The sequence below is a fragment of the Kogia breviceps genome, chromosome 14 (assembly GCF_026419965.1).
Source record: "Kogia breviceps isolate mKogBre1 chromosome 14, mKogBre1 haplotype 1, whole genome shotgun sequence".
In the NCBI taxonomy this organism is placed as follows: Eukaryota; Metazoa; Chordata; class Mammalia; order Artiodactyla; family Physeteridae; genus Kogia; species Kogia breviceps.
Genome location: NC_081323.1, coordinates 87,210,594 through 87,233,257, shown reverse-complemented (window position 1 = coordinate 87,233,257; position 22,664 = coordinate 87,210,594). Strand labels below are relative to the sequence as shown.

At 57.7% G+C, this 22,664-nt stretch overlaps 1 protein-coding gene, 1 long non-coding RNA gene and 1 other non-coding gene across 4 annotated transcripts in view; 2 read left to right on the top strand and 1 right to left on the bottom strand.

The window, feature by feature from the left end:
* Positions 1 to 2,448, bottom strand: part of LOC136792516 (uncharacterized) — a 31,713-nt gene extending 29,265 nt beyond the window's left edge. For both annotated transcript variants that reach the window (XR_010836415.1, XR_010836414.1), the window contains exon 1: positions 222 to 2,448. This is a non-coding gene — a long non-coding RNA (uncharacterized lncRNA). The remainder of the gene's footprint in view (positions 1 to 221) is intronic.
* A 1,685-nt stretch (positions 2,449 to 4,133) lies between these two features.
* FSCN1 (fascin actin-bundling protein 1) lies at positions 4,134 to 14,167 on the top strand. The gene is made up of 5 exons (XM_059037351.2): positions 4,134 to 5,224; positions 11,517 to 11,673; positions 11,769 to 11,890; positions 12,139 to 12,306; positions 12,767 to 14,167. The coding sequence occupies exons 1-5, from the start codon at positions 4,393 to 4,395 to the stop codon at positions 12,967 to 12,969; spliced, it is 1,482 nt and encodes a 493-aa protein (XP_058893334.1). The 5' UTR covers positions 4,134 to 4,392; the 3' UTR covers positions 12,970 to 14,167.
* A 5,742-nt stretch (positions 14,168 to 19,909) lies between these two features.
* Positions 19,910 to 20,016, top strand: LOC131741916 (U6 spliceosomal RNA). The gene has a single exon (XR_009331270.1). It is a non-coding gene; the product is annotated as a U6 spliceosomal RNA (small nuclear RNA).
* Positions 20,017 to 22,664: the final 2,648 nt, after the last annotated feature.

The window sequence follows — 22,664 nt, the reverse complement described above, 5'->3', positions numbered from 1 at the left end:
TTTAAGGCAAAACCGAGGCATCATGTCATTTCACAGGGAGTGTTTTTTCATGGCTTGAGGGAGCTTAGTTCCCTGACCAGGGATCAAACCCGGGCCCTCAGCAGTGAAAGTGCCGAGTCCTGACCATTGGACCGCCAGGGAGGTTCCTTTAGGGAGTGTTTCTGACAGGTAAAGACATTTGTTTGTTGCTTTTACAAACACTGTGCCGTTTTTATACCTACCTCTGTGTTGTCCATGAGGAACTCTGCATGTATTATTATTTCCATTTGACAGGCGAGGAAACTGAGGGTGAAGTAACCTGGCAAAGGTCCCATGGCAAGTATGTGTGAGAGCCGGGAGCCAAGTCAAGGCCTCCAGACCCCAGCTCCTGCTCCTTGGCGTCTGTGCTGGGATGCACCCCAGGATGTCGCTTCTGGAAGCCCCTGCCCACCAGGGGTGGGTGGGTGCGGGGAATTCTGCAAGCCTGCTGGACGGGGCAGGAGTCTGAGTCTTTTGTGGTTCAGACTCCTCACTCGGGAAACTGGGTTCAGGGCTAGCTGAGCAGCCCTTCCGGGTGGCCTCATTTTCCTGCCCAGACCAGGCAGGAGGGCGCCCGGCGGCCAGCCTGGGAGCGGCTCAGGCCTGGCCCCAGCCAAGCGCCTCCGTTCTCCCCGTGCCATGCCCTTGTTCTGGGCAGCTCAGGTGGCGCCTGGGTTCCCGTGGGGCCCGGGGACACAGTGTCCGTGTTCCTGTCCTTCCCCAGAGGGACCCAAGGTGGAGCCTGCAGACAGGACCGTGTGACTGCACTGGACACAGAAGTGCCCAGTGTAACTGAGACTCGGGGAAGGGAAGAGGCAGGAACATGGGTGCAGAGCAGGGAAGGAGTTTTGAAAATGCTCTTTTGCTAAACTGACCTAAGATTTTGTTCCTATATTGGCTTTTCAGCAATAATTAATCATAATAATTAAAAAAAACCCCTGAGATTCTGCCCTCATCCAAAGGTCTATGGTCATGAGACTCAGCCATCTGGTAGTTTCCCCTGTACACAGGAGACCCCTCTTTCCCAGCAGCTGCTGTGGGCCAGGGCTCCCTCACCCCCCAATCTCCTCCCAAGCTAGCACAAGGCAAATACGTATCACCCATATTGGCTTTGGACAGAGGACAGAGTGAGCTCCCCGTCACCAGAGGCATTCAAGCCAGGACTGGACAGCTTTAAGTTTTTACATGGTGCCTGCTGGGTAAAGAGAAACATGAAAACATGTTGGTTTGTGCTTGAGGGCGTCACTCTTGGGAGGAGGTTCTGGCCAAAGCAGGGCCTCAATAGCAACAACCCAAATGTCCATCCATATGGCAGCAGTTAAATACATGGCACAGTCATGCAGTGGAATATTACACAGCTGTGAAAGAGAACAAGGAAGGCACTCAGGTACTGAAGCAGAAACTGGGTTCAGATGCAAGTAAGAAAGCAGGGTTGAAAATACTGTTTAAAGATGTGGAGATTTACAAGAATACAGATGCAGGTTTGCTTGTCTTTGAAGTTCAAGGAAAGGAAAACAATCTAACAGCAGTTATGGAGGTAGTGGGTGGGAATAGGGGGGAGGGGGAGGACAAAAGCCCTTTTAGGGTTTGGGAGATTTGAACTATGTGAATATATTATCTGTTCAGAAAAAAATCAAATATACTAACTTAGCTCCACGCCTATTGAAACGAACCTCAGTTCTTCATATACTCACCCCTACACCGCCCCTTGCCCCCAGTCTCAGGACTAACCTGATTTTCCCCAACACTTCAGGCTCTATGTTGTTCACTCAACCTGGACTGCCCTCGTCTGTAGGGAGATCCAAGGTCCCCTTTCTATGTGCCCTCCCCCACACTGCTCCATCTGATTTTAATTTATTCAGCAAACAGGCACAAGGCTGAGGCTCCTGGCCGACTGATCCTAAAGCTTTGTACTTCACCGTCTCTCTGACTACGGGGCTAGGGTCCTGGGGATTCCCGGTGACCCTGGGGGCTGGCGGGAGTCTGGCCCATGCCCAGGACAGTTCCCAGGACCAGCTGGCTTTTATGAGCACTGACCACGTGCCAGGCACTATTTTTTAGGTGCCCGATGTGTGGAGTCGCCAACTTGTCTCCGTTTGCCCAAGACCTTCCTGGTTTGAAAACCGAATGCCATGTCCCGGGAGCCCCCTCAGTCCCGTTCTCAGCTCCTTCTGTCCTCTCAGCTTCTCTCCTGGGGCAGGTGCTATCCTTATGCCCTTTTTAGAGATGGGAAAACCACGAACCAGGGATGTGCATTTGAGCCCAGGAAGCCCGATGCAGGAACCCGGGATGCCGCCATACCCAGCCGGGCTCGCCAGTCTTTCTATCTGTCAAAAGCATCACCTGGGGAGGCCTGGACCCGCTCCCACTCCTGGCCTGACTGAGAGGCAGGAGTCCCTAACCCCAGCCTCCTTCCTGGCCTCCATGCTGCCAAGTTGTAGGGGGGGGGGACTCGGGTCAGAACAGGGAGCTGCCGAGCCAGGAGGGAGGTGCCACCCAGCCCCCATCCCAGCAGGCACGTCTCAGCAGACTCCAGTCCTGCTGCCAGTATGGACCCCTCCCCCAACCTTCAGTTATTCAGCTCCCTCTCCTCTGAGCCTTGGTAGTTGGCCAGAGGGTTGGGGTCTCCCTTACTAGGGCTTCCTGGGGACTGGAATGGGTTCTGAGAGTGGCCAGGGACAGTGTCTGCTGACCTCCATGCCCTCAGGGACTCTCAGGCAACCCTGAGATGGGGGATATGTATCTCTTCTACAAAAGGTGAAACAGGCTCAGAGAGGTTAAGTGACTTGCCTACAGTCACACAGCCAGCGAGACCCTGGGTTTCAAGCCTATTAGATGACCTCAAAAAGAGATTCTTGATTTCTCATCTCTCCAGAAGTGAGCGTTGTGGGAGGGGATGCTGTGGGCAGTGCCAGCCTGGGGCTCAAGGACCTGCCAGTAAACCCATTTGACCCCAATGATGGGAAAGTAACACGAAATTACCCTGAAAGATAAAAATCCCTGGAGGAGGTTGCCTGGGGGGAGCCACAGGCACAGAGCAACCAGCCCAGGAGCTAGTTCAGTGCCCTCTGCCTTTGGCCTTGAGAACTTGTGGGAAGTCTGTGGTCATGCTGGCATTCCAGGGGCCTGCTTGGCATGTGGGGAATGTCCCAGCAAAAGTCTTGGCCTTTGGAGATGCTCAGAAAAGGGAAGTGTTTCTCTACAGGGGTGGGGGTGGGCATCTGCAGGGAATATCCACATTGATGGAGGAGGATGGAGAGCTGAGGTCCTAAAGGAGGAGGGCTGTAGCCAGCGTCGCCCCTTCCTGTGTGCCAGGCTCTGCGTCCAGTGCGGTGGGGACCTGGGGGTGGGTATCAAGTGGGAGGCACGCCGGCCCCTGGGGCTGGGGACCTGGGTTCCGCCCCTCGGGGCTGTACTGCCTGAGCCGTCTTGCACGTCTCACGTCGCACGTCTCACGTCTCACGTCTCTGACCTGCTCAGTAACAGGGCACACCGCTCACTCTATGCCTGGTGAACCTCACCAGAACCCTGTGGCTTCTGCATCTTCAGAGTGGACACACTGCCACTTGTCTCGGCCACTACCACGGAGACCTATTTGGGACAGCCCGGCTGGGTGCCTGGGCCACAGGGAAGGGTCTGGGTGGCTTTCAGGGCGGTGTCCTGGGAGGGAAGCCTCGGGGAACCGCAGCCCCCGCTCTGGAGGCTGCAGGCCTGGGTTGGGTGAGTCGGGGTCAGCAGGCCCCTCCCCAGCTCCTGGCCTGCCCCCCCCGCTCTTCCGCCCACAGGCCCTTGGAGGGCCCCCTCTCAGCTCCTTCAAGGCTCTGCTCTAAAGCCACCTCCTCTGAGGAGCCTCCAGGCCGCTGCGCCTAGTACTGATGTGCTCTGTGGTCTTGCGTCTCTATCACAACCTCAAACCTGGCTCGGCCTTCCTCCTGGCTGTGCTTGGGGTGCGGGGCCTCCGAGGGGGTCCCGTGCTCTGGGTGAGTCCTCAGGCTGCGGCGCTGCGAGGGCGAGGCCTTGGCATTGGCGGGGAGGGGGCGGCGGCCCGAAGAGCGGGGTACTGCAGGGGCCGGCCGAGCAGGGAAGGCGGCGAGCCCAGCCCCCACCCGCGCCCCTCCGGGCCCCTGCGCGACTCAGTTCGCTCCCTGGGCCCCGGTGCCCCCTCCTCGGCGAGCCCCGGGGCGGGGCGGGGGCGGGACCTCGCGACGCTGACGTCACCCCGCCTATAAAGGGGCTCGGGCGCCACGGGCCGGCTTTGTAAAGCGCTGCTGAGGGTGAGCGCACGGCGCGGCAGCTGAACAAAGGAGCGGGGAGCCGCCGCGGGGACCCGCCACCGACCTCCCGGGCCGCGCCGGCCTCCCGCCCGCCGCCACCATGACCGCCAACGGCACGGCCGAGGCCCTGCAGATCCAGTTCGGTCTCATTAACTGCAGCAACAAGTACCTGACGGCCGAGACGTTCGGGTTCAAGGTGAATGCGTCGGCCAGCAGCCTGAAGAAGAAGCAGATCTGGACGCTGGAACAGCCGCCCGACGAGGCGGGCAGCGCAGCCGTGTGCCTGCGCAGCCACCTGGGCCGCTACCTGGCGGCGGACAAGGATGGCAACGTGACCTGCGAACACGAGGTGCCCAGTGCCGACTGCCGCTTTCTCATCGTGGCGCACGACGACGGCCGCTGGTCGCTGCAGTCCGAGGCGCACCGGCGCTACTTTGGCGGCACCGAGGACCGCCTGTCGTGCTTCGCTCAGACCGTGTCGCCGGCCGAGAAGTGGAGCGTGCACATCGCCATGCACCCCCAGGTCACCATCTACAGCCTGGCCCGCAAGCGCTACGCGCACCTGAGCGCGCGGCCGGCCGACGAGATCGCAGTGGACCGCGACGTGCCCTGGGGCGTCGACTCGCTCATCACGCTGGCCTTCCAGGACCAGCGCTACAGCTTGCAGACGGCCGACCACCGCTTCCTGCGCCACGACGGGCGCCTAGTGGCGCACCCCGAGCCCGCCACCGGCTACACGCTCGAGTTCCGTTCCGGCAAGGTGGCCTTCCGCGACTGCGAAGGCCGCTACCTGGCGCCGTCGGGGCCCAGCGGCACGCTCAAGGCGGGCAAAGCCACCAAGGTGGGCAAGGACGAGCTCTTCGCCCTGGAGCAGAGCTGCGCCCAGGTCGTGCTGCAGGCGGCCAACGAGAGGAACGTGTCCACGCGCCAGGGTGAGTGGGGACGCCGTCCCCCGCCTCTCTGGGCTATGCACAAAGCGAACCCCACCCCAGTCCCCGCAGCCGCCCGCCCTTTCTCGCCCGCGGCGCCGCTGCAATCCCGAGCGACGCCCGGTGCGCCCCCGCTGGGCGCGCGGGCCACCCCACCCTGCAGCGGGACCTGCGCTCCGATCCCCGGGAAGAGGCGAGGGGTGGGGCTTTGCCCATCCTTGGGTGCCGCTGCATAACCTCCACTCCGCCTTGAGGTTGGGGCTCCCAGGCCGCGATTAGACGCCGCCCCTGTGCCACCCTCCGAACCCTCGGCCTGATCTGGGCCCTCCCTACGCGCGCAGATCCCTCTCTCGAATCCGCGGGCCTAGCCCGTGGGGAGGGGACGCCCCTCGCCTGTTTCCTCGTGCCCCTCCCCCCGGCAGTGGGCCTTTGGCTCCAGGGCGGAGACGAGGGGTCGCAACAGGCGCGGGGAGCGCCCCCGCTCCATGAAGGCCTTCTTTCGCGGGCGGGATGGGGGTAGCCTTTGATCTCCGCAGGGTGCGCTTCCACCTCCCCTCCCTCCGGGCTTTTATCCACCTCCGCTGGCTGCTGGGAGGGGTTGGCCTCTGCTGGAGGGGGGCGCCCAGAGTGTCTGCCCTTCCCCCCCCAGCCCCTCCTCCCGCGTCCGCCCAGCGCTCGAGGCCGCGGCCTTTGTGAGCAGGGGGGCGGGCTCGTCGACAGGGCCCTCCCTCGCCCCCTTTGTCCTGCTCCGTCTCTGCAGATGGGAAAACCAGATGCGGCCGGGCGGGGGAGGGAATCGATTTTCTGCGGGTCCTCCCTGCTGAGGACCCCCCGCGCCGCCCCCAGGCCCAGTGCCCCGTCCGAAGCCGCCCCAGAAGGCGGCCTCCCTGCTCGCGCCCCGGCCCCGGGACGGCGTGGCGCGGATGGCGGCCCGCCAGGCACCCCGCCCCGCGCCCGCCGCGCGTCTCCTGGCCGGTACCCTCTGCTCTGCGGCAGACAGAGAGCAGTCTCAGCCTGAGCCCGGAGACCCCAGACCGGCACCCTCGGGAAGCCCCCCCTACCCTCGGTTGAACCCACCCCCAAGACTCCCGCCTGGAACAACTGGCTGTAACTCGATGCGTCCTCTCCCGGGGCCTCCCGCTGGCCTGGCCATTTCCTACTGGCCTGCGCGCCAGAAGTGAACCCTCCTCTTTCCCTTCTTAGATTCTACCCTTGGGCGGCTTCTCTTCCTTCTGGCGCCCTCGCCCCTCCTTTGGGGGAACCTGTGGATGTCTGGCTCCCCCAGCCGGGAAGTTGGACCCCAGCCTCTGGAGACAGCTGGATGGGAGCCCAGTCATTGCCCCGCTCCCCCCGACTTCCTTCTGACGGCCACCCTCCTGACCCGGCTCTGCCATGGAGGTTGCAGCCCCGTGGCAGTTTTGTACCCGAGCGTGCTGATTGAAGTGGGCGGTATTTTTTCCATCCTACAGATGGGCAGGTTTAGGCCCAGAGAGGAGAAGCCATGTGCCCAAGATCACACAGCAAGTGAGCAGCATGAAGAACTGGGTTTGACTCCAGGATGAGCTCTTATCTGGACCCCTTGATGCCTCCCAGCCTCTGGGGCACAGGCCTTCCCCTTTCCAGTCTCACACAGTGCGAGGTGGGGCAGGACTCCCCACCTATTCAGCAAACACTCAGCCCCTACCAAGTGAGACATGCTGAGGTCTGAGTGGTGAGCACATGGGCATCTCCTGGATCCTTCCCTGCTGGGCCCAATGTTCTCACTGGGACATGAGCAACATCCCAGAGGTGTCAAGCAAAGGTCTGGGGGTCCAGGAAGTACATGAGGGTCCCAGATTAGATGGGCGAGGTCCCTTTCTGAGGAGAACACATGACCTGACCTGAGGATGAATAGAAGGTAGCATGTATCAGGTGTGTGGGTGGAACAGTGTTGCAGGTACAGGGCACAGCTTGTGCAAAGGCCCCGAGGCAGGAAGGAGCAGAAAGCCCAGTGTGGCTGAAGAGAAGCTTGTGAGGTTGGTAGATGGGACTGGAACAGCCAGCAGGGCCACAGGACCTAGGTTGGGTGCTCATCAATGCAGGCATGCTCCATGCTTGCTGGGCTGCATCTGGCACCTGCCCTGGGGAAGGTGTGGCAGGAACGGGTGGCCCTGGCCCTCCCTAGCCCTTGGTGCCAGAAAGGAGCAGAGAGATCCTGGGGGTGTTTTTGGCAGGCATTGATGAGCCTGGGCAGGTGCCCTCTCCTTTCTAGAAAAGCTCGCTGGTGGTGTCATGGTGTGATTCAAGCTGATGGGGCAGGAGGAGCCGGAAATTGCACCAGGAGAGCTGCTGGCTCATCTGTGCGTTTAAAGGGAAGGGAGCTTTGGGAGCAAAGATTGGAGCTACGTTGGCCTCAGATTTTGGGGTCCTCATCTCATTCTGATGTTGGCTAACCTCGGGTCTTCTTTGTGGGGTGGAGGATGACCCGAGGACCTGGAGCCGGCATGGGCTTTGGGGTGTGTGTCTGCAGAGGCCATTTTGGACAGGACTGCGTGGCAAGGAGGCTTCAGCTGTGCTTCCGACACATGTTGGGAAACGCCAGCCAGGAAGGAGGAGCATCCTGGGTTTAGCTGGCGGGGGGAAGTGAATCATCGTCCCTGTAGGCCTGCACAGGCCGGGCCTGGTGGGGGTGGGGTGCTCCCTGCTGAAACTGCAGCCTGCTCTCTGGCCTCAGTTTCCCCATTTATAAAGGGCTCGCCCAGGGCTGCCCTGGGCACATTCTTTTCAGCCAGGCTGTATTTCTGGGAGGAGGCCGTCACAGCGTACATTAGAGGCAGGGTCGGCCACAGGGAGTGGGGGTCCCAAGAGCTGATGTGACAAGGCAGATGGCCCATGTCTATCCCAGGTCCTGGGAAGTGCTGTCGCTGTGACCACACGGGTGAGGACATGGCTTGGGCAGGGATGGAGGATGGCAGGGCCACTGAGTGAGCAGTATTCATGCTACTTTGGAGCCTCACCTGCCCTGGGCTCCAGCCAGACCCTGGGCAGAGCCTCACCACATTTCCCACCTGGTCTCACAGCCTCTTTGCATCTGGCCAGCTGTGCCCTGGGGACTCCATGCTCAGGAAGTGCCCAATCCCAGCCACTCAAAGGTGAGGCTGGCTGGCTGAGAAAGGGCTGGTCAAGCTGGGCTTTGCAGGATGTGTAAGAGTTCTCCTGATGAGGCAGGGCATTTCGGGCCCAGGGAACAGCTTGTGTAAAGACTGAGTAGAGATTTAAAGTGGTCAGGTAGTGGCAAGAGCTGACTGGGAAGAGGGGAGGTGAGGAGAGGCCACAGATGCTTCTGGGCCCCCTCCCTTAAACCGAATGGGGGTGGTGGAGAGTGCCTGATTTGAACAAGCCAGGGGAATACATGGACCGCTAAGGCTGAGGAGAATGGGGACCATGGGGTGTGTTGGCAGGGAGGGGGTGCCCCCTCCGAGCCACTGTACAGGACGGCTCAGAGGCTGGAGATGGGGAAAGCCACGATGGCGGGGGCGGGGGGGGACATGCCGGGGCCCGGTGTCTCAGCTGTGCTCTCTGGAGCGGGTCGGGGGGACGTGCCCATGGGCTGTGTTGAGCCCCCGCATCTCCTGCCTCCTCAGGGCTCCTGTGGGCCTGTGACTCAGGTTTTCTGTGCTGCTGTTGATGAAAAGAAAAATCCCGAAGAAAACGCTGTTCCCATAGTAACCCAGTTCTAATTAGAGACTCGAGGCCCCACTCCAAGTGGGGCCTTTCCCATCTGGGCAGGGCCTTGGAGCCAGGAGGGACCCCACTGGAATGGGGAGGGGATACTCTTCCCACCCCTTCCTATTGCGGGCGGAAGGCCTGGTGTCTACTTGGCACTGGGCTGCTGAATCCTTTCCATCTCAGACCCGGCCCTTCTGACAGGCAGAGAGGGAAACTGAGGCTGCGTGGGGGGAGGCACTCAAGGGCCCCTGGCCCTGGCTTTGCGTACCTTGCGGGCTGGCCTAGGCCTGTTTATCCGACCAGTTCCAGGACTGGACACACCCAGGCGGACGGGGTCTGAGTGGCTGAGCAGGTGGTGGTGGTCGTGTGGCCCTGGGGAGGTACTCGCCGCTGCAGAGCCTCCCTTTGTTCCTCGAAATAACTCTGGAATTGCTGGGAGGAGTCAAGCGGACGGTTGTCCGCGGGAGCACAGGGCTGGCTAAGCTCTCAGGAACCGGTCTCATTGGAAAGGAGCCCCTGCACTTGCTGTGTTTGTCCTCGGGCAGGCTGGCGGGCGCCTTGCTCACTGACAGGCCTCTGTTTTGTCAGGTAGGCTGGTCAGCGCTAGAGATCTGACTGCCATTCGGGGCCCTTCCCTGCCCCCTTTGCCCCTCTTTCTGGGGAGCCCTCTCTGTCTTTTCTGCTGCTGAGGTGTGCCCGGCGGGGCTCCTCCTCATCTGCTCTTTCCTTCCCATCGGCCGGCCTGCCACGTGTTGGGCGGATGGTGCCACGTGGCTGGGCGAGCTGGGGGGGCAGCTCTGCAGCGGTGGGGGTGGGGCAGGTCGGCCGGGCGAGGTCTGAGCAAGGAGGGACCCCAGCTCCACATTGTGCTCCTGGGTGTGGCCTTAGGATGGTCGTCCTCTGGGTGGCTCGGGCGCCCAGAAGGCCCAGCCCCATGCTTCCCTGGGGCATGATGGTGGATCGAGCTCACCTCTGCCCCCGGGTCCTCGGTAGTCAGCAGATCCCTGACACTGTGGCTAAGGGGACTCAGGGGGCCTGGAGAGTCAAGCCCAAGTGTTGTGAGGGTCTGCTTCAGAGTGCCCCGTGGAGGCCACATCCACCAGTCCACAGAGGGGAGGGAGGGTTGGGGGAGAGGGCATGGCAGGAGGCCTGAGTTTGCCCATCTCTCCTCCCGAGAGCCCTGGACCCCTAGCTTTCTCTCTCGGCCCGTGCCCAAGGTCACCACCTCTCTGCCTCCTTCTCCTTTGTGATGCGGTGGTGCTGACATGGCACACGAGACCTGGTTAGCATGGGGCTCTGGGTGGTGGCTGGAGAACTAGGAATGGTCCTGGGGAAGGGCCTGGGGGTGCTCAGACCCCAGGCTCTGCCACCCTCCAGCCTCTGCCAGCCGCCAGCCTCATCTCATCTAAAAGGACACCTGCCGCCTGCCACTGATCCCGGCTTCATAAGGGCCACAAGGCCCAACCCACCGTGCTGCTGAGGCTCTTAGGATCCATGGCGCTTGGGGATGTGAACTTGTTGGGACCAAAGATCCCACTTCAGGTTTTATCTAGAGGAGTCCATACGGATGTGCCTAACGACATGGCTTCAGCTTGTGGGAGCAAAAGACCCCGGAAGCCACCCCCTTCACAGACGATTTAGGGGCATGGAAACGTGTAAAGGTGTCAGGCAGATCATTTGCAAATCGAGGTCTGTAGCATGCACGCACTTGAAGGTCAAGAAAATGCATATGTGAGCGCACGGGGGAAAAGGCTAGGAGTGTGTGGCGGGCATGGGGGGGTGAGTGAATTCGCTTTTATGAGTTTTCTAAATTCCCTGTAGGGAGCGTGTGCGATGACTCTCTTGACTTTTACACGTACACAGAAGCAGCAAGGATATCATGAGCTACCATATACCGATTTCCCCAGCTGCAATATTCTGTCGCACTAGCTCCCTGTCCCTTAATTCATTGCTTCTGGTTGTACTTAATGCAAATCCCTGACATCAGGGCATTTCATCTCAAAATGTTTGTATCTCTAAAAAAACAAGGCCAGGGCTTCCCTGGTGGCACAGTGGTTGGGAGTCCGCCTGCCGATGCAGGGGACGCGGGTTCGTGCCCCGGTCCGGGAAGATCCCACGTGCCGCGGAGCGGCTGGGCCCGTGAGCCGTGGCCGCTGAGCCTGCGCGTCCGGAGCCTGTGCTCCGCAACGGGAGAGGCCACAACAGTGAGAGGCCCGCCTAGCACAAACAAACTAACAAACAAAAACCAAGGCCATTTTCTTACATAATGACAACCTGATTAACAATAATTACTCCATGCCCTCTAATCCTGGACCATGTTGAGAGTCTCCCAGTTGGTTCTACAATATCTTTTTGCATTTGGTTTGTTGGAAGGTATTACTTCTGTAATCAGAGAACGAGATGTGTAAACGGACCTAGCTGGCCTTGGCTCTTGACTTGCCCTGCCTGGGATCCTGGGTTCCGCCCTCTGATGTGAAGGCCAAGGGGTCTGGGCCGCACTGTGTTGGTGTGTGCGGGCAGGGCTGAGGGTCAGCCAGCACTGGGGGGGCGTGGGGGTCCCTGTACTAGCTGGAGGCTCTCCCCGCAGGTATGGACCTGTCTGCCAATCAGGACGAAGAGACCGACCAAGAGACTTTCCAGCTGGAGATCGACCGCGACACCAAAAAGTGTGCCTTCCGCACCCACTCGGGCAAGTACTGGACGCTGACGGCCACCGGGGGTGTGCAGTCCACTGCCTCCACCAAGTGAGTGCCCCGCTGCCCGCCTGTCACTGCCCGCGTTCACCCAGGCTGGCCTTCCTGTGGGGCGGCCTTGCCTGACCCTGTCCCGCCACCCCCAGGGATGCCAGCTGCTACTTTGACATTGAGTGGCGTGATCGGAGGATCATACTGCGCGCGTCCAATGGCAAGTTTGTGACGGCCAAGAAGAACGGCCAGCTGGCTGCCTCGGTGGAGACAGCAGGTAGCCACCTGGGGACATACCTCAAGCCCTTGTTCCCTGGAGGGTCTAACTGTATGCCATGGTCACTTACGAACCCCACCGGAAGCCTGCCCTGTGCTGGGCACCCTCCCAAACTGGCACCACCCTGCCTCACCCTAGGGCTGGCATGCTGTGTGACCCCCGAGTCCCACTCTCCCTCTCTGAGCCACACCCTGGGTGTCGCACCTCCAACCCCATGAGGCTCACTTCTTTTCCACCTCCTGGGACAGGGGACTCGGAGCTCTTCCTCATGAAGCTGATCAACCGCCCCATCATCGTGTTCCGTGGGGAGCACGGCTTCATTGGCTGCCGTAAGGTCACAGGCACCCTGGACGCCAACCGCTCCAACTACGACGTCTTCCAGCTGGAGTTCAGAGACGGGGCCTACAACATCAAAGGCAGGTTCTCCTGTGGGCAGTGCCGGGTGGGGCCCCCTGGGCTCGGGGGCCCGTGTTGGATACAGAGAGCAAACCCCTGCCCCACTTGAGCCTGGCTTTGGGGCTCAGCTTGGCCACCCTGTGATGTGGCTTGGGCCAGGCCCCATCTGGCCACCAGAGCCTCTAGGCTGGGAGGTAGCCCCTTCCCCTCTTGCTTGTACAGGAGGGAGATGTCCAGCCCACCCCAGATGGAGCTAGAGAGGGAGACGGGATTCTGGAAAGGCTGGGCGGGGGAGGGGTCACACGCGAGGTATGGGACCAAAATTCTGGTGTGAGGTGGGGGAAGGGACTCCGGTCCAGCGCGGTCTGGAGGCTGGGGAGGACGCAACAGACCCCACCCCTATTCTGGAAGCCGTGACTGGGGGGTGGGGGCAGAGCCCAGGCGGGGCCTGACTTGGGGCCTCCCCTTGGCCTGCTGCAGACTCCACAGGCAAGTACTGGACGGTGGGCAACGACACCTCCGTCACCAGCAGCAGCGACAGCCCCGTGGACTTCTTCTTCGAGCTCTGTGACTACAACAAGGTGGCCATCAAGGTGGGCGGGCACTACCTGAGGGGGGACCACGCGGGGGTCCTGAAGGCCTGCGCTGGCGCCATCGACCCCACCACGCTGTGGGAGTACTAGCGCCCCGCCCACCCTGCTCCGCCCCGCCCCGCCCACTCTCTTCTCCAGGTGGGCTCTGCTGTGGGCGGCGAGCCCCTTGCCTTTCAAACTGGAAACCCAGAGCAAACGGTGCCCTCACCTGTTGTCCCACGCGGCCTCCCCTGGGCAGGTCGGAGGCTGTGACCCGGTCCCTGGAGGGCTTTCACATCGCTCTGCCCTCTCTTCTCTGCCCTGGGCGAGGCTGGAACTTCTTTCTTCTGACCTCAGACAACTCTGAGCCTTATTTCCCCGAAGAGGCCGAGGAGGAGTGGGGGGACCGGGAGGCCTTCCCGAGCTCCTGGGAGCGGCGGGGTGTGTAACTGGAATCTCCTGTTCCCTCCTGAACCTCCCCCTCCCCCATTTCCCGGGAGCCAAGCTCTTGCCCCAGGCCTGTTGGTGGCCCCCCTGGGGCGCCATCCCTGCCTTGTCAGGAGGACAGCTGGTGGACAGGACGGGGCTGGCTCCAGGCCCCTGTGAGTGGAGCAGGCCTGGTTTGGTGGCTGCCCGGGCCTGGCCACCGCACACACATCCTGCTGTGGTCCGGGGGTCCTGCTCCTGTCTCTTTTCTTTCACTCTGGCCTGACTGGAAGCAGAAAATGACCAAATCAGTAACTTTTTTTTCTCAGTGAAACGTTATTGCTGGAGGAGCCCCAGGCAAGCCCGGTTGTAGCCATGAGTGGTCTTCAGGGGGTCTTGGTGGGGCGTGGTCTTGAGACGGCATCTCCGGGCCTCAGTGCTCTCTGCCCACTAGTGGTGGGGTAGGTGGGCGCCTCCCCGAATCCAGAACCTGCCTCCACCTTCCCCGGGGGCTCTCAGCGGCCCCCTCCCTCCCATGCGCCTGGGCCCCAGGCCTGTGTCCCCAGCTGGTGGTGCTGGGCCCTTCACCGCCTCAGCCGGGGCCCCTGGTATGATCGGTGCCCCTCTTCTGACTGGATTCCCGGGTCTCGGCGGGATGGAGCTGGGCGTTGCCCTCAGCCGGGAGCCCCGTGGAAGCCCCCTGGTCCCCGGCTCCTAGCCCCGCCCCTGCCAGTTCCCCTCCCCTCTGGTTAGTGTCCACCATGCATCTCACTCTGGGTGTCTTGGTCTTTTATTTTTTGTAAGTGTCATTTGTATAACTCTAAATGCCCATGATAGTAGCTTCAGACTGGAAAGAGCAAAATAAAGTTAACGCAAGTCTGCACCCCTGAGGCTCTGTGTGTGTGTGTGTGTGTGTGTGTGTGTGTGTGTGTGTGTGTTGGGGATGAAGGCAGGTAGGAGGGGTGGGCCTCGGACCCCTTCTGCTGCAGGTTTCTGAGCTAGAGGTCAGGCTCACACAAACCAGCAGAGCGAATTTCCTCCTGCCTTGGCAGGTGTGCCTTGACTAGAGCTTGGAGGTACAGGGCCTGGGTGCCCCCTTTCCATAGTGCAAGGGGCCTTGTGTGCATCCATCCACACCCCAAAACAGCAGAAGTCAGAAGTCCCAAAACAGGAGAAGTCAGCTGGATGAGCTAAGCTTGGAGTCCAGGGTGGATGCCTTCATGAGAACAGGACCCCTAGGCCCAGCTCGGGGAGGAAGGGAGGCACTTCTCTATTTGGCAGATAAGAAGCTGAGGAAGTTTCCAACCTCGAGGGGAGACCTGGGTCCTGAGCCCACCCTGCGGTCGTGGCCCCTGGCAGACCTCCAGGTGGTCAGCCCTGCAGGGACTCCAGAGAGGCAGGCGCTGGGTTGGGCCCTTCTGTGCAGTATCATGTTACCCAGAGCTTACCTGTTCCCATCTTACAGAGGAGGAGACTGAGGTTCAGAATAGAGAGGCACAGCTTTGAAGGTGGAACGGGGTGCTCCATGGGTGTCCAATAAGAAGGCGGTGATTGAAGATGGACTTGGGCGTGTGGCCGTCTTGCGGAGGCAGCGGGACCAGAGGGGCCTGAGCTGTCAGCAGAAGCGCTGATTGGCTGCTGATGACGAAACTGGGATGCCTGCGCTGTGATTGGTGGTCCCTGGGGGCGGGAGTCTCGAGATTGACAAGCACAGATGGCGGCTAAAAAGGGACGTTGGGCTCTCAGCGGGGTCCTGGCGGCCAACCCTCCATCACTGTTAAAGCCAGGCTGGAAGCCAGAAAAGTCTCAGTGACGTGGAAGGGAACAGATGAGTCCCCTGGAGCCAAGCTCCTCCAGACTGTAGGGATGGGGATGTACTGGAAGGGGCTCAGGGAGGGGTCCCCAGTTGGGCAGCTGAGCGAGGTTGAGCGAGGTGGTTCCCTGCGGTGCCCGGAGTTGGGGGCCTGCCCAGGAGCAGGAATGACCTGTCCTGGAATGATGCCAGGCACCCCTCCCCGCATCCTCCCAGCCAGGCCCAGGCACTGATTCTGAATTCCACGCGTTCTGCAAAAATGGGCGCAGAGCAAGTGGCTGCGCGTTACGGGGGCTTATTCCCCGTCCCCACCGCCACCACCCCGCGAATGAGGCGCAAAGGCTGGTGGGGGAGGTGATCACATCTAGGGAGGAGGGGGGCCTAACCCAGTACTAGGGACAGGAAGGGCAACCAGGGCAAGGGAACCGCACAAGCAAAGGTCAGGGGTGGGGCCTGGTTGGGTCCCAGAAGAGTGGATTTGAGTGAGGCCATTGTCTCTAGGCCCACGTGGAGGCGACAGGCGTTACCGGAAGGCGGCAGACACTCCCGTGGGTGCAAATGGAGCACCGTGGGGACGGCCAGATTCACTCCTGAGCATGCACCAGGACTCCCCATGTCCCGGTCAAAAGGTGCCCCCCGTCAGAATTGGCTCTGGGGCCCCCAGGGCTCAGATCCAGAGCAAAGGATGCAGTTCTTCCTGAGTGATTCCCAGTTCACAAGGGTCATTGTGTGATCCTGCACATACACACACACACACACGGACTTGTGTACATGCATAGATGAGTGCACACGGGAACACATGCAGGCATGTACAGGAGCCCAGTGCACACACAACACACATGTACATAGAGACATACGTGGACGCAGGCACAGGCACACGGACCAGCCCACAGGAACAAAGAGCTTATGGTTTGCTCACCAGCTTGCATTGACTCAGCCCGCAGGCTTCCAACCACTGTGCCTGGGGACTCCATTCCCCTCAGTTTTCCCAGACCCTGACTGGCAGCTCCTCTCACCTCCAGCTGGGTCAGGGGCCAGTGGGCCCCACAGTTCTGAGGCTGGGTTCCCCCCAAGCCTGCCATGGAGGGCCAGCAAGAGTCCAGCCTCCCATTGCTCAGATGGGGACACCAAGGCCTATAGAAATGCCCAGTGAGTCTGGGCAGCTGCAGCCAGGGCTCCAAGTTACTCGTTGGGGTTAATTGTGAGCCTAAAAGATCATGTCAGGGCTTCCCTGGTGGCGCAGTGGTTGAGAATCCGCCTGCCGATGCAGGGGACACGGGTTCGTGCCCCAGTCCGGGAAGATCCCACATGCCGCAGAGCGGCTGGGCCCGTGAGCCATGGCCACTGAGCCTGTGCGTCCGGAGCCTGTGCTCTGCAACGGGAAAGGCCACAACAGTGAGAGGCCCACGTACCGCAAAAAAAAAAAAAAAAAAAAGATCATGTCAGAAGGAAAAACATTCAATTAAACTTGTAAGGAAGAAAAAAGGAAGGAGAGGCAACCCTTCTTCCCTTCCGTGGGTCTTTCCCTGCTGGGGGCTCCAGCCCCAGGAGGACACAGTTGGTCCCCCCTGGTGGGGGGAAGCCTCTGAACTTCCCAGGTGCATCTCCTCAGGACACTTCAAGCCCCCTGCCCTCCCCAGCTCAGGCTCCTCCGCTGTTCATTTCTGGGGAGACCTCAGTGGAGGATATCCCAGACCTGGCTGGGCCATGCTTCCTCCAGGGCCTCTGCCAGAATTGGGAAGGATGAGAGGTGACCTCCAGTGACCTTGGGGCTCATATCTCACACTGAAGTGTAAGGTAGGTGAGGCTACAAAGGGACCCCCGCCACTCTGGACTTCCTGGGGACCCTCTGGCCTCAGTTTCCCTCATTTGAGCGACAGACAGCTGGTCCCCTGGGCCGCAAGACTGTCTTATGGGGGAGGGGCTCTGAGACCCCTGGGGCAGCGAAAGGAGAAGGGAACAGATGGGGCCTCCCCAGGCAGAAGGAGGCCTGGAGAAGGGGCTCAGGCCTGGGAAGGGTGGGGTGGAGCTAAGCATTTGGCCTGAAGCCCCAGCCCTTTAGTGGGGCCCCTGAGCTTAACGAGGAGGAGGCTGATTCTCTGTGAGGAGATGGGGGGAAGAGAAATTGCTCTCCTCTCTCCAACCCCTCCCCCCAATCCAGGCCTGACCCCCAGAAGGGGAAGGGAGACCCACCTTCCAGGAACCTGGAACTGGGCAAGCTGCTCTGAAAGGTTTACTATTACTATCATTATTGTTAATTTAAGAATTAAGAGAGGGACTTTCCTGGTGGCACAGTGGTCAAGAATCTGCCTGCCAACGCAGGGGACACGGGTTCGAGCCCTGGTCCGGGAAGATCCCACATGCCACAGAGCAACTAAGCCAGTGTGCCACAACTACTGAGCCTGCGCTCTAGAGCCCGTGAACCACAACTACTGAAGCCCTCACGCCTAGAGCCTGTGCTCTGCAACAAGAGAAGCCACCACAATGGGAAGCCCGCGCGCTGCAAAGAAGAGTAGTCCATGCTCACCGCAACTAGAGAAAGCCTACACACAACAAAGAAGACCCAATGCAGCCAAAAAAATAAATAAATAAAATAAATAAATTTATTTAAGAAAAAAAGAATTAAGAGAATAGGGACTTCCCCGGTGGTCCAGCAGTTAAGACTCCTTATTCCCAATGTAGGGGCCAGGTTGGATCCCTGGTCAGGGAACTAGATCCTGCATGCCACAACTAAAGATCCCGTGTGTGGCAACTAGGACCCGGCACAGCCAAATAAATAAACAAATATTTTAAAAAGGAACTAAGAGAATATCTGGAGTATAAAGTCAAAGGGTTCCCCAGCCCCAGTCCTCCCTACAGAGGTAACACTGAAGTTACTTATACTCTTCCAGAAAATCTTATAAAATCTTATTTTTTATTTAAGGAATATAGCCCTTACTATGTGCCAGGTACAAAGCCCTTTATTACCTCATTTAGTCCTTATGATGGGCTGAATTGTGTCCCCACCAAATTCGTATGATGAAGTCCTAACTCCCAGTACCTCAGAATGTGATTGTTTGCGGAGATCGGGTGTTTAAAGAGGTGATTAAAATTAAATGAGGTCATTGGGGTGGGCCCTACTCCAATATGACTGGTATCCTTATAAAGAGGAGGGGATTAGGGGCTTCCCTGGTGGCTCAGGGGTTAAGAATCCTCCTGCCAATGCAGGGGACACGGGTTTGAGCCCTGGCCTGGGAAGATCCTACATGCTGTGGAGCATCTAAGCCTGTGCGCCGCAACTACTGAGCCTGCACTCTAGAGCCTGTGTGCCGCAACTACTGAGCCTGTGCCCGTGCTCCACAACAAGAGAAGCTACCACAATGAGAAGACTGTGCACCGCAAGGAAAAGTAGCCCCCGCTCGCCGCAACAAGAGAAAAGTCTCCGTGCATCAATGAAGACCCCACAGACAGGCACAGAGGGAGGACCATGTGAGGACGGAGGGAGAAAACAGCTGTCTGCAAGCCAAGGAGAGAGGCCCAGGAGACATCAACTCTGCTGATACCTTGATCTCAGACTTCTGGCTTCCAGAACTGTGAGCTAATATATGTTTTTGTTTTTTGGGTTTTATTTTATTTTTTATTTTTTGGCTGCGTTGGGTTTCATTGCTGCGCGTGGGCTTTCTCTACTTGCAGGGAGCGGGGACTACTCTTCGCTGCAGTGCTTGGGCTTCTCATGGCGGTGGCCTCTCTTGTTGCGGAGCACGGGCTCTAGGTACATAGGCTCAGCAGTTGTGGCACACGGGCTCAGTAGTTGTGACCCGCGGGCTCTAGAGCACAGCCTCAGTAGTTGTGGTGCATGGGCTTAGTTGCTCCGTGGTATGTGGGATCTTCCCGGATCAGGGCTTGAACTCGCATCGCCTGCATCAGCAGGCAGACTCTCAACCACTGCTCCACCAGGGAAGCCCTAATATATGTTTTTGTTTAAGCCGCCCAGCCTGTGGTACTTTGTAACGGTGGCCCCAGGAAATTAATACAGACCTTATAACAGCCCCGCATGGTAGGTACTGTTGTTATTCCACTTACTGGTGCAGAAATTGAGGCACAGAGAGGTTAAGTAACTTGCTCAAGGTCACACACCCAGTTCGTGGTGCAACTGGAATATTTATATAAAAACCTAACAGGTGGAAATGCAAATCAAAGTCAAAATGAGATACCACCTCACACCTGTCAGAATGGCTATTCTCCAAATGACAACAAATAACAAGTGTTGGAGAGGGATTTTAGAGAACAGGGAAGCCTCGTGCACTGTTGGTGAGGATGTAAACTGGTGCAGCCACTATGGAAAACAGTATGGAGGGTCCTCAAAAAACTAAAAATGTAACTACCATATGATCCAGCAATCCCACTCCTGGGTATTTACCCAAAAAAACACTAATTCGAGGCGCTTCCCTGATGGCGCAGTGGTTGAGAATCTGCCTGCCAGTGCAGGGGTCACGGGTTCAAGCCCTGGTCCGGGAAGATTCCCACATGCCACGGAACAGCTGGGCCCGTGAGCCACAGCTACTGAGCCCACGTGCCACAACTACTGAAGCCCACACGCCTAGAGCCTGTGCTCCGCACCAAGAAAGGCCACTGCAATGAGAGGCTAGCACATCACACCGAAGAGTAGCCCCCGCTCGCCACAACTAGAGAAAGCCCGCGCGCAGCAACGAAGACCCAACACAACCAAAAATAAATAAATAAATTTATTAAAAAACCCCCACTAATTCGAAAAGATACATGTACCTCAATGTTCATAGCAGCATTATTTATAATAATCAAGATATAAAGACAGTACTCGCTTCGGCAGCACATATACTAAAATTGGAACGATACAGAGAAGATTAGCATGGCCCCTGTGCAAGGATGACAAGCAAATTCGTGAAGCGTTCCATATTTTTTAAATCTTGAGAGCTCAGAAGATTAATACAATAAAAGTTCATTTTTTGTTTCATGTAAAAAAAAAGATACGAAGACAACCTAAGTGCCCATTAATAGATGAACGGATAAAAATGGATAAAGATGTGATACACACACACACACACACACACACACACACACACACACACACACACACACACACACACACTGGAATACTGCTCAGCCATGCAAAAGAATGAAATTTTGCCATTTGCGACCATGTGGCTGGGCCTAGGGGTATTATGCTAAGTGAAATAAGTCAAAGATGAACACCATATAATTTCACTTATATGTGGAATATAAAAACCACAACAAATGAGCAAACATAACAAATCAAACAGACTCAGACACAGGGAACAAACAGGTGGTGGCCAGAAGGGAGGGAGTGGGGGGATGAGTGAAATAGGTGAAGGGGATTTAGAGGTACAAACTTCCAGTTACAAAATAAATATCACCAGAATGAAATGTACAGCATAGGGAATATAGTCAATAATATTGTAGGGCTTCCCTGGTGGCGCAGTGGTTGGGAGCCCGCCTGCTGATGCAGGGGACATGGGTTCGTGCCCCGGTCCGGGAGGATCCCGCGTGCCGCGGAGCGGCTGGGCCCATGAGCCATGGCCGCTGAGCCTGCACGTCCGGAGCCTGTGCTCCGAAGCGGGAGGGGCCACAGCAGTGAGAGGCCCGCGTACCGCAAAAAAAAAAAAAAAAAAAAAAAAATTAAAAAAATAAATAAAAAAAATAGAAGAATAATATTGTAATAACTTTGTATAGTTACAGATGGTAACTAGACTTGTGGTGATCATTTTGTAATGTATATAGTACGTCAGCGTAATGCATACTATGTATACGTATAATCTAATGTACACTATGTTGTACACCTGAAACCAACATAACATTGTAAGTCAGTTATGCTTCAATAAAAAAATCAACAAACATAACAGGACTTCCCTGGAGATCCAGTGGTTAAGGGTCCACGCTTCCACTGCAGGGGACGCGGGTTTGATCCCTGGTCAGGGAAGATCCCACATGCCGCACAGCATGGCCAAAAAAAAAAAAAAAAAATCAACAAACATGACAAGGATGTACAAGCACACAGGCACTCAAAGTCATCAGTTCACCCAGAAACAGATGGATACAAGCGTTCAGGCCAAGTGACCACTTTGGAGGTGACCCGAGGACAGGGAGAGGAGGGGAGAAGGAAGGCAATGGCGGGGCAGCACCGTGGGCACCGGACCCTGAACCCCTCTGGGTGGTTCAGGAGATCAGGACAACGCACTGCAGAGCCTTCCCTGAGGAGCAGGGACGGAGGCCTGTCACCACCAAACCTCTCCATCATGGTGGGCTGCTTTCCAGAGTGCCAAGCTGTACTCTGGACTTTCCCCGTGTGGACAGGACGGATGCGTGCCTGCAGCTGGGGGGCTGCTGGGCGGGGGGCAGAGGGTGGCGCGGAGGTTCTAAGGCAGCACCTCTGCTGCAGAGGGGGAGCCGAGGGGATATGTAAGGGGCACCGACATGGCTGCTATGGCCTATGTTGTCATGCACTTATTATCATGACCCCCGTTGCATTGATGTTATTCCAATTAATTAATTAAATAACTTTAAATTGTGGTAAAATACACTAGCACAAAAGCTACCATCTTAACCATTTCTAATTGTTCAGCGGTGTTAGGAATATCCACATTGTGCCATCATCAAATCGCCACCGTAATCTCCAGAACTCTTCATCTTGTAAAACTGATACTCTGTCCCCTCCCCCAGCCCCTGGCACCCACCCTTATACTGTCGGTCTCTATGAATGTGATACTGTAGGGACCTCATCCAAGTGGAATCATACAGTATTTGTCCTTTTGTGACTGGCTTATTTCACTCAGCGTAATGGCCTCAAAGTTCATCCATGCTGTAGCATGTGTCAGAATTTCCTTCCCTTTAAAGGCTGAATACTATTCCATTGTACTGATATGCCACATCTGTCAGTGGACATTTTGGTTGCTTCCATCTATTGGCTATTGTGAGTAATGCTGCTATGAACACAGGTATACAAGACCCTGCTTTCAATTCTTTTCTTTTTGGCTGCACAGCATGGCATGCGGGATCTTAGTTCCCCAACCAGGGATCGAACCCATGCCCCCTGCAGAGGAAGTGTGGATTCTTAACCACTGGACTACCAGGGAAGTCCCTCTTTCTTTTTTTTCTTTAATTTTTAAACTATTTGTTTATTTAGTTTTGGCTGCATTGGGTCTTCGATGCTGCTTGCGGTCTTTCTCTAGTTGCAGAGAGTGGGGGCTACTCCTCGTTGTGGTATGCAGGCTTCTCATTGTGGTGGCTTCTCTTGTTGCGGAGCATGGGCTCTAGTTGCGTGGGCTCTAGTAGTTGTGGCCCACGGGCTTAGCTGCTCCGCGGCATGTGGGATCCTCCCGGACCCGTGTCCCCTACATTGGCAGGCGGACTCCTAACCACTGCGCCACCAGGGAAGCCCTGCTTTCAATTCTTTTGGGCACAGACCCAGAAGTGGAATTGCTGGTTCATGTGGCCATTCTAATTTTAAGGTTATGAGGAACTGCCATAATGCTTTCCATAGCGGCTGCACCATTTTACATTCCCACCAATGGTGCACGAGGGTTTTATTTTA

Coding starts and splice junctions, on each gene's coding strand:
- FSCN1 (XM_059037351.2), top strand. CDS start 4,393: ATGACCGCCAACGGCACGGCCGAGGCCCTGCAGATCCAGTTCGGTCTC. Junction 11,891..12,138: donor TGCCTCGGTGGAGACAGCAG/GTAGCCACCTGG, acceptor CTCCTGGGACAG/GGGACTCGGAGCTCTTCCTC. Junction 12,307..12,766: donor CGGGGCCTACAACATCAAAG/GCAGGTTCTCCT, acceptor GGCCTGCTGCAG/ACTCCACAGGCAAGTACTGG.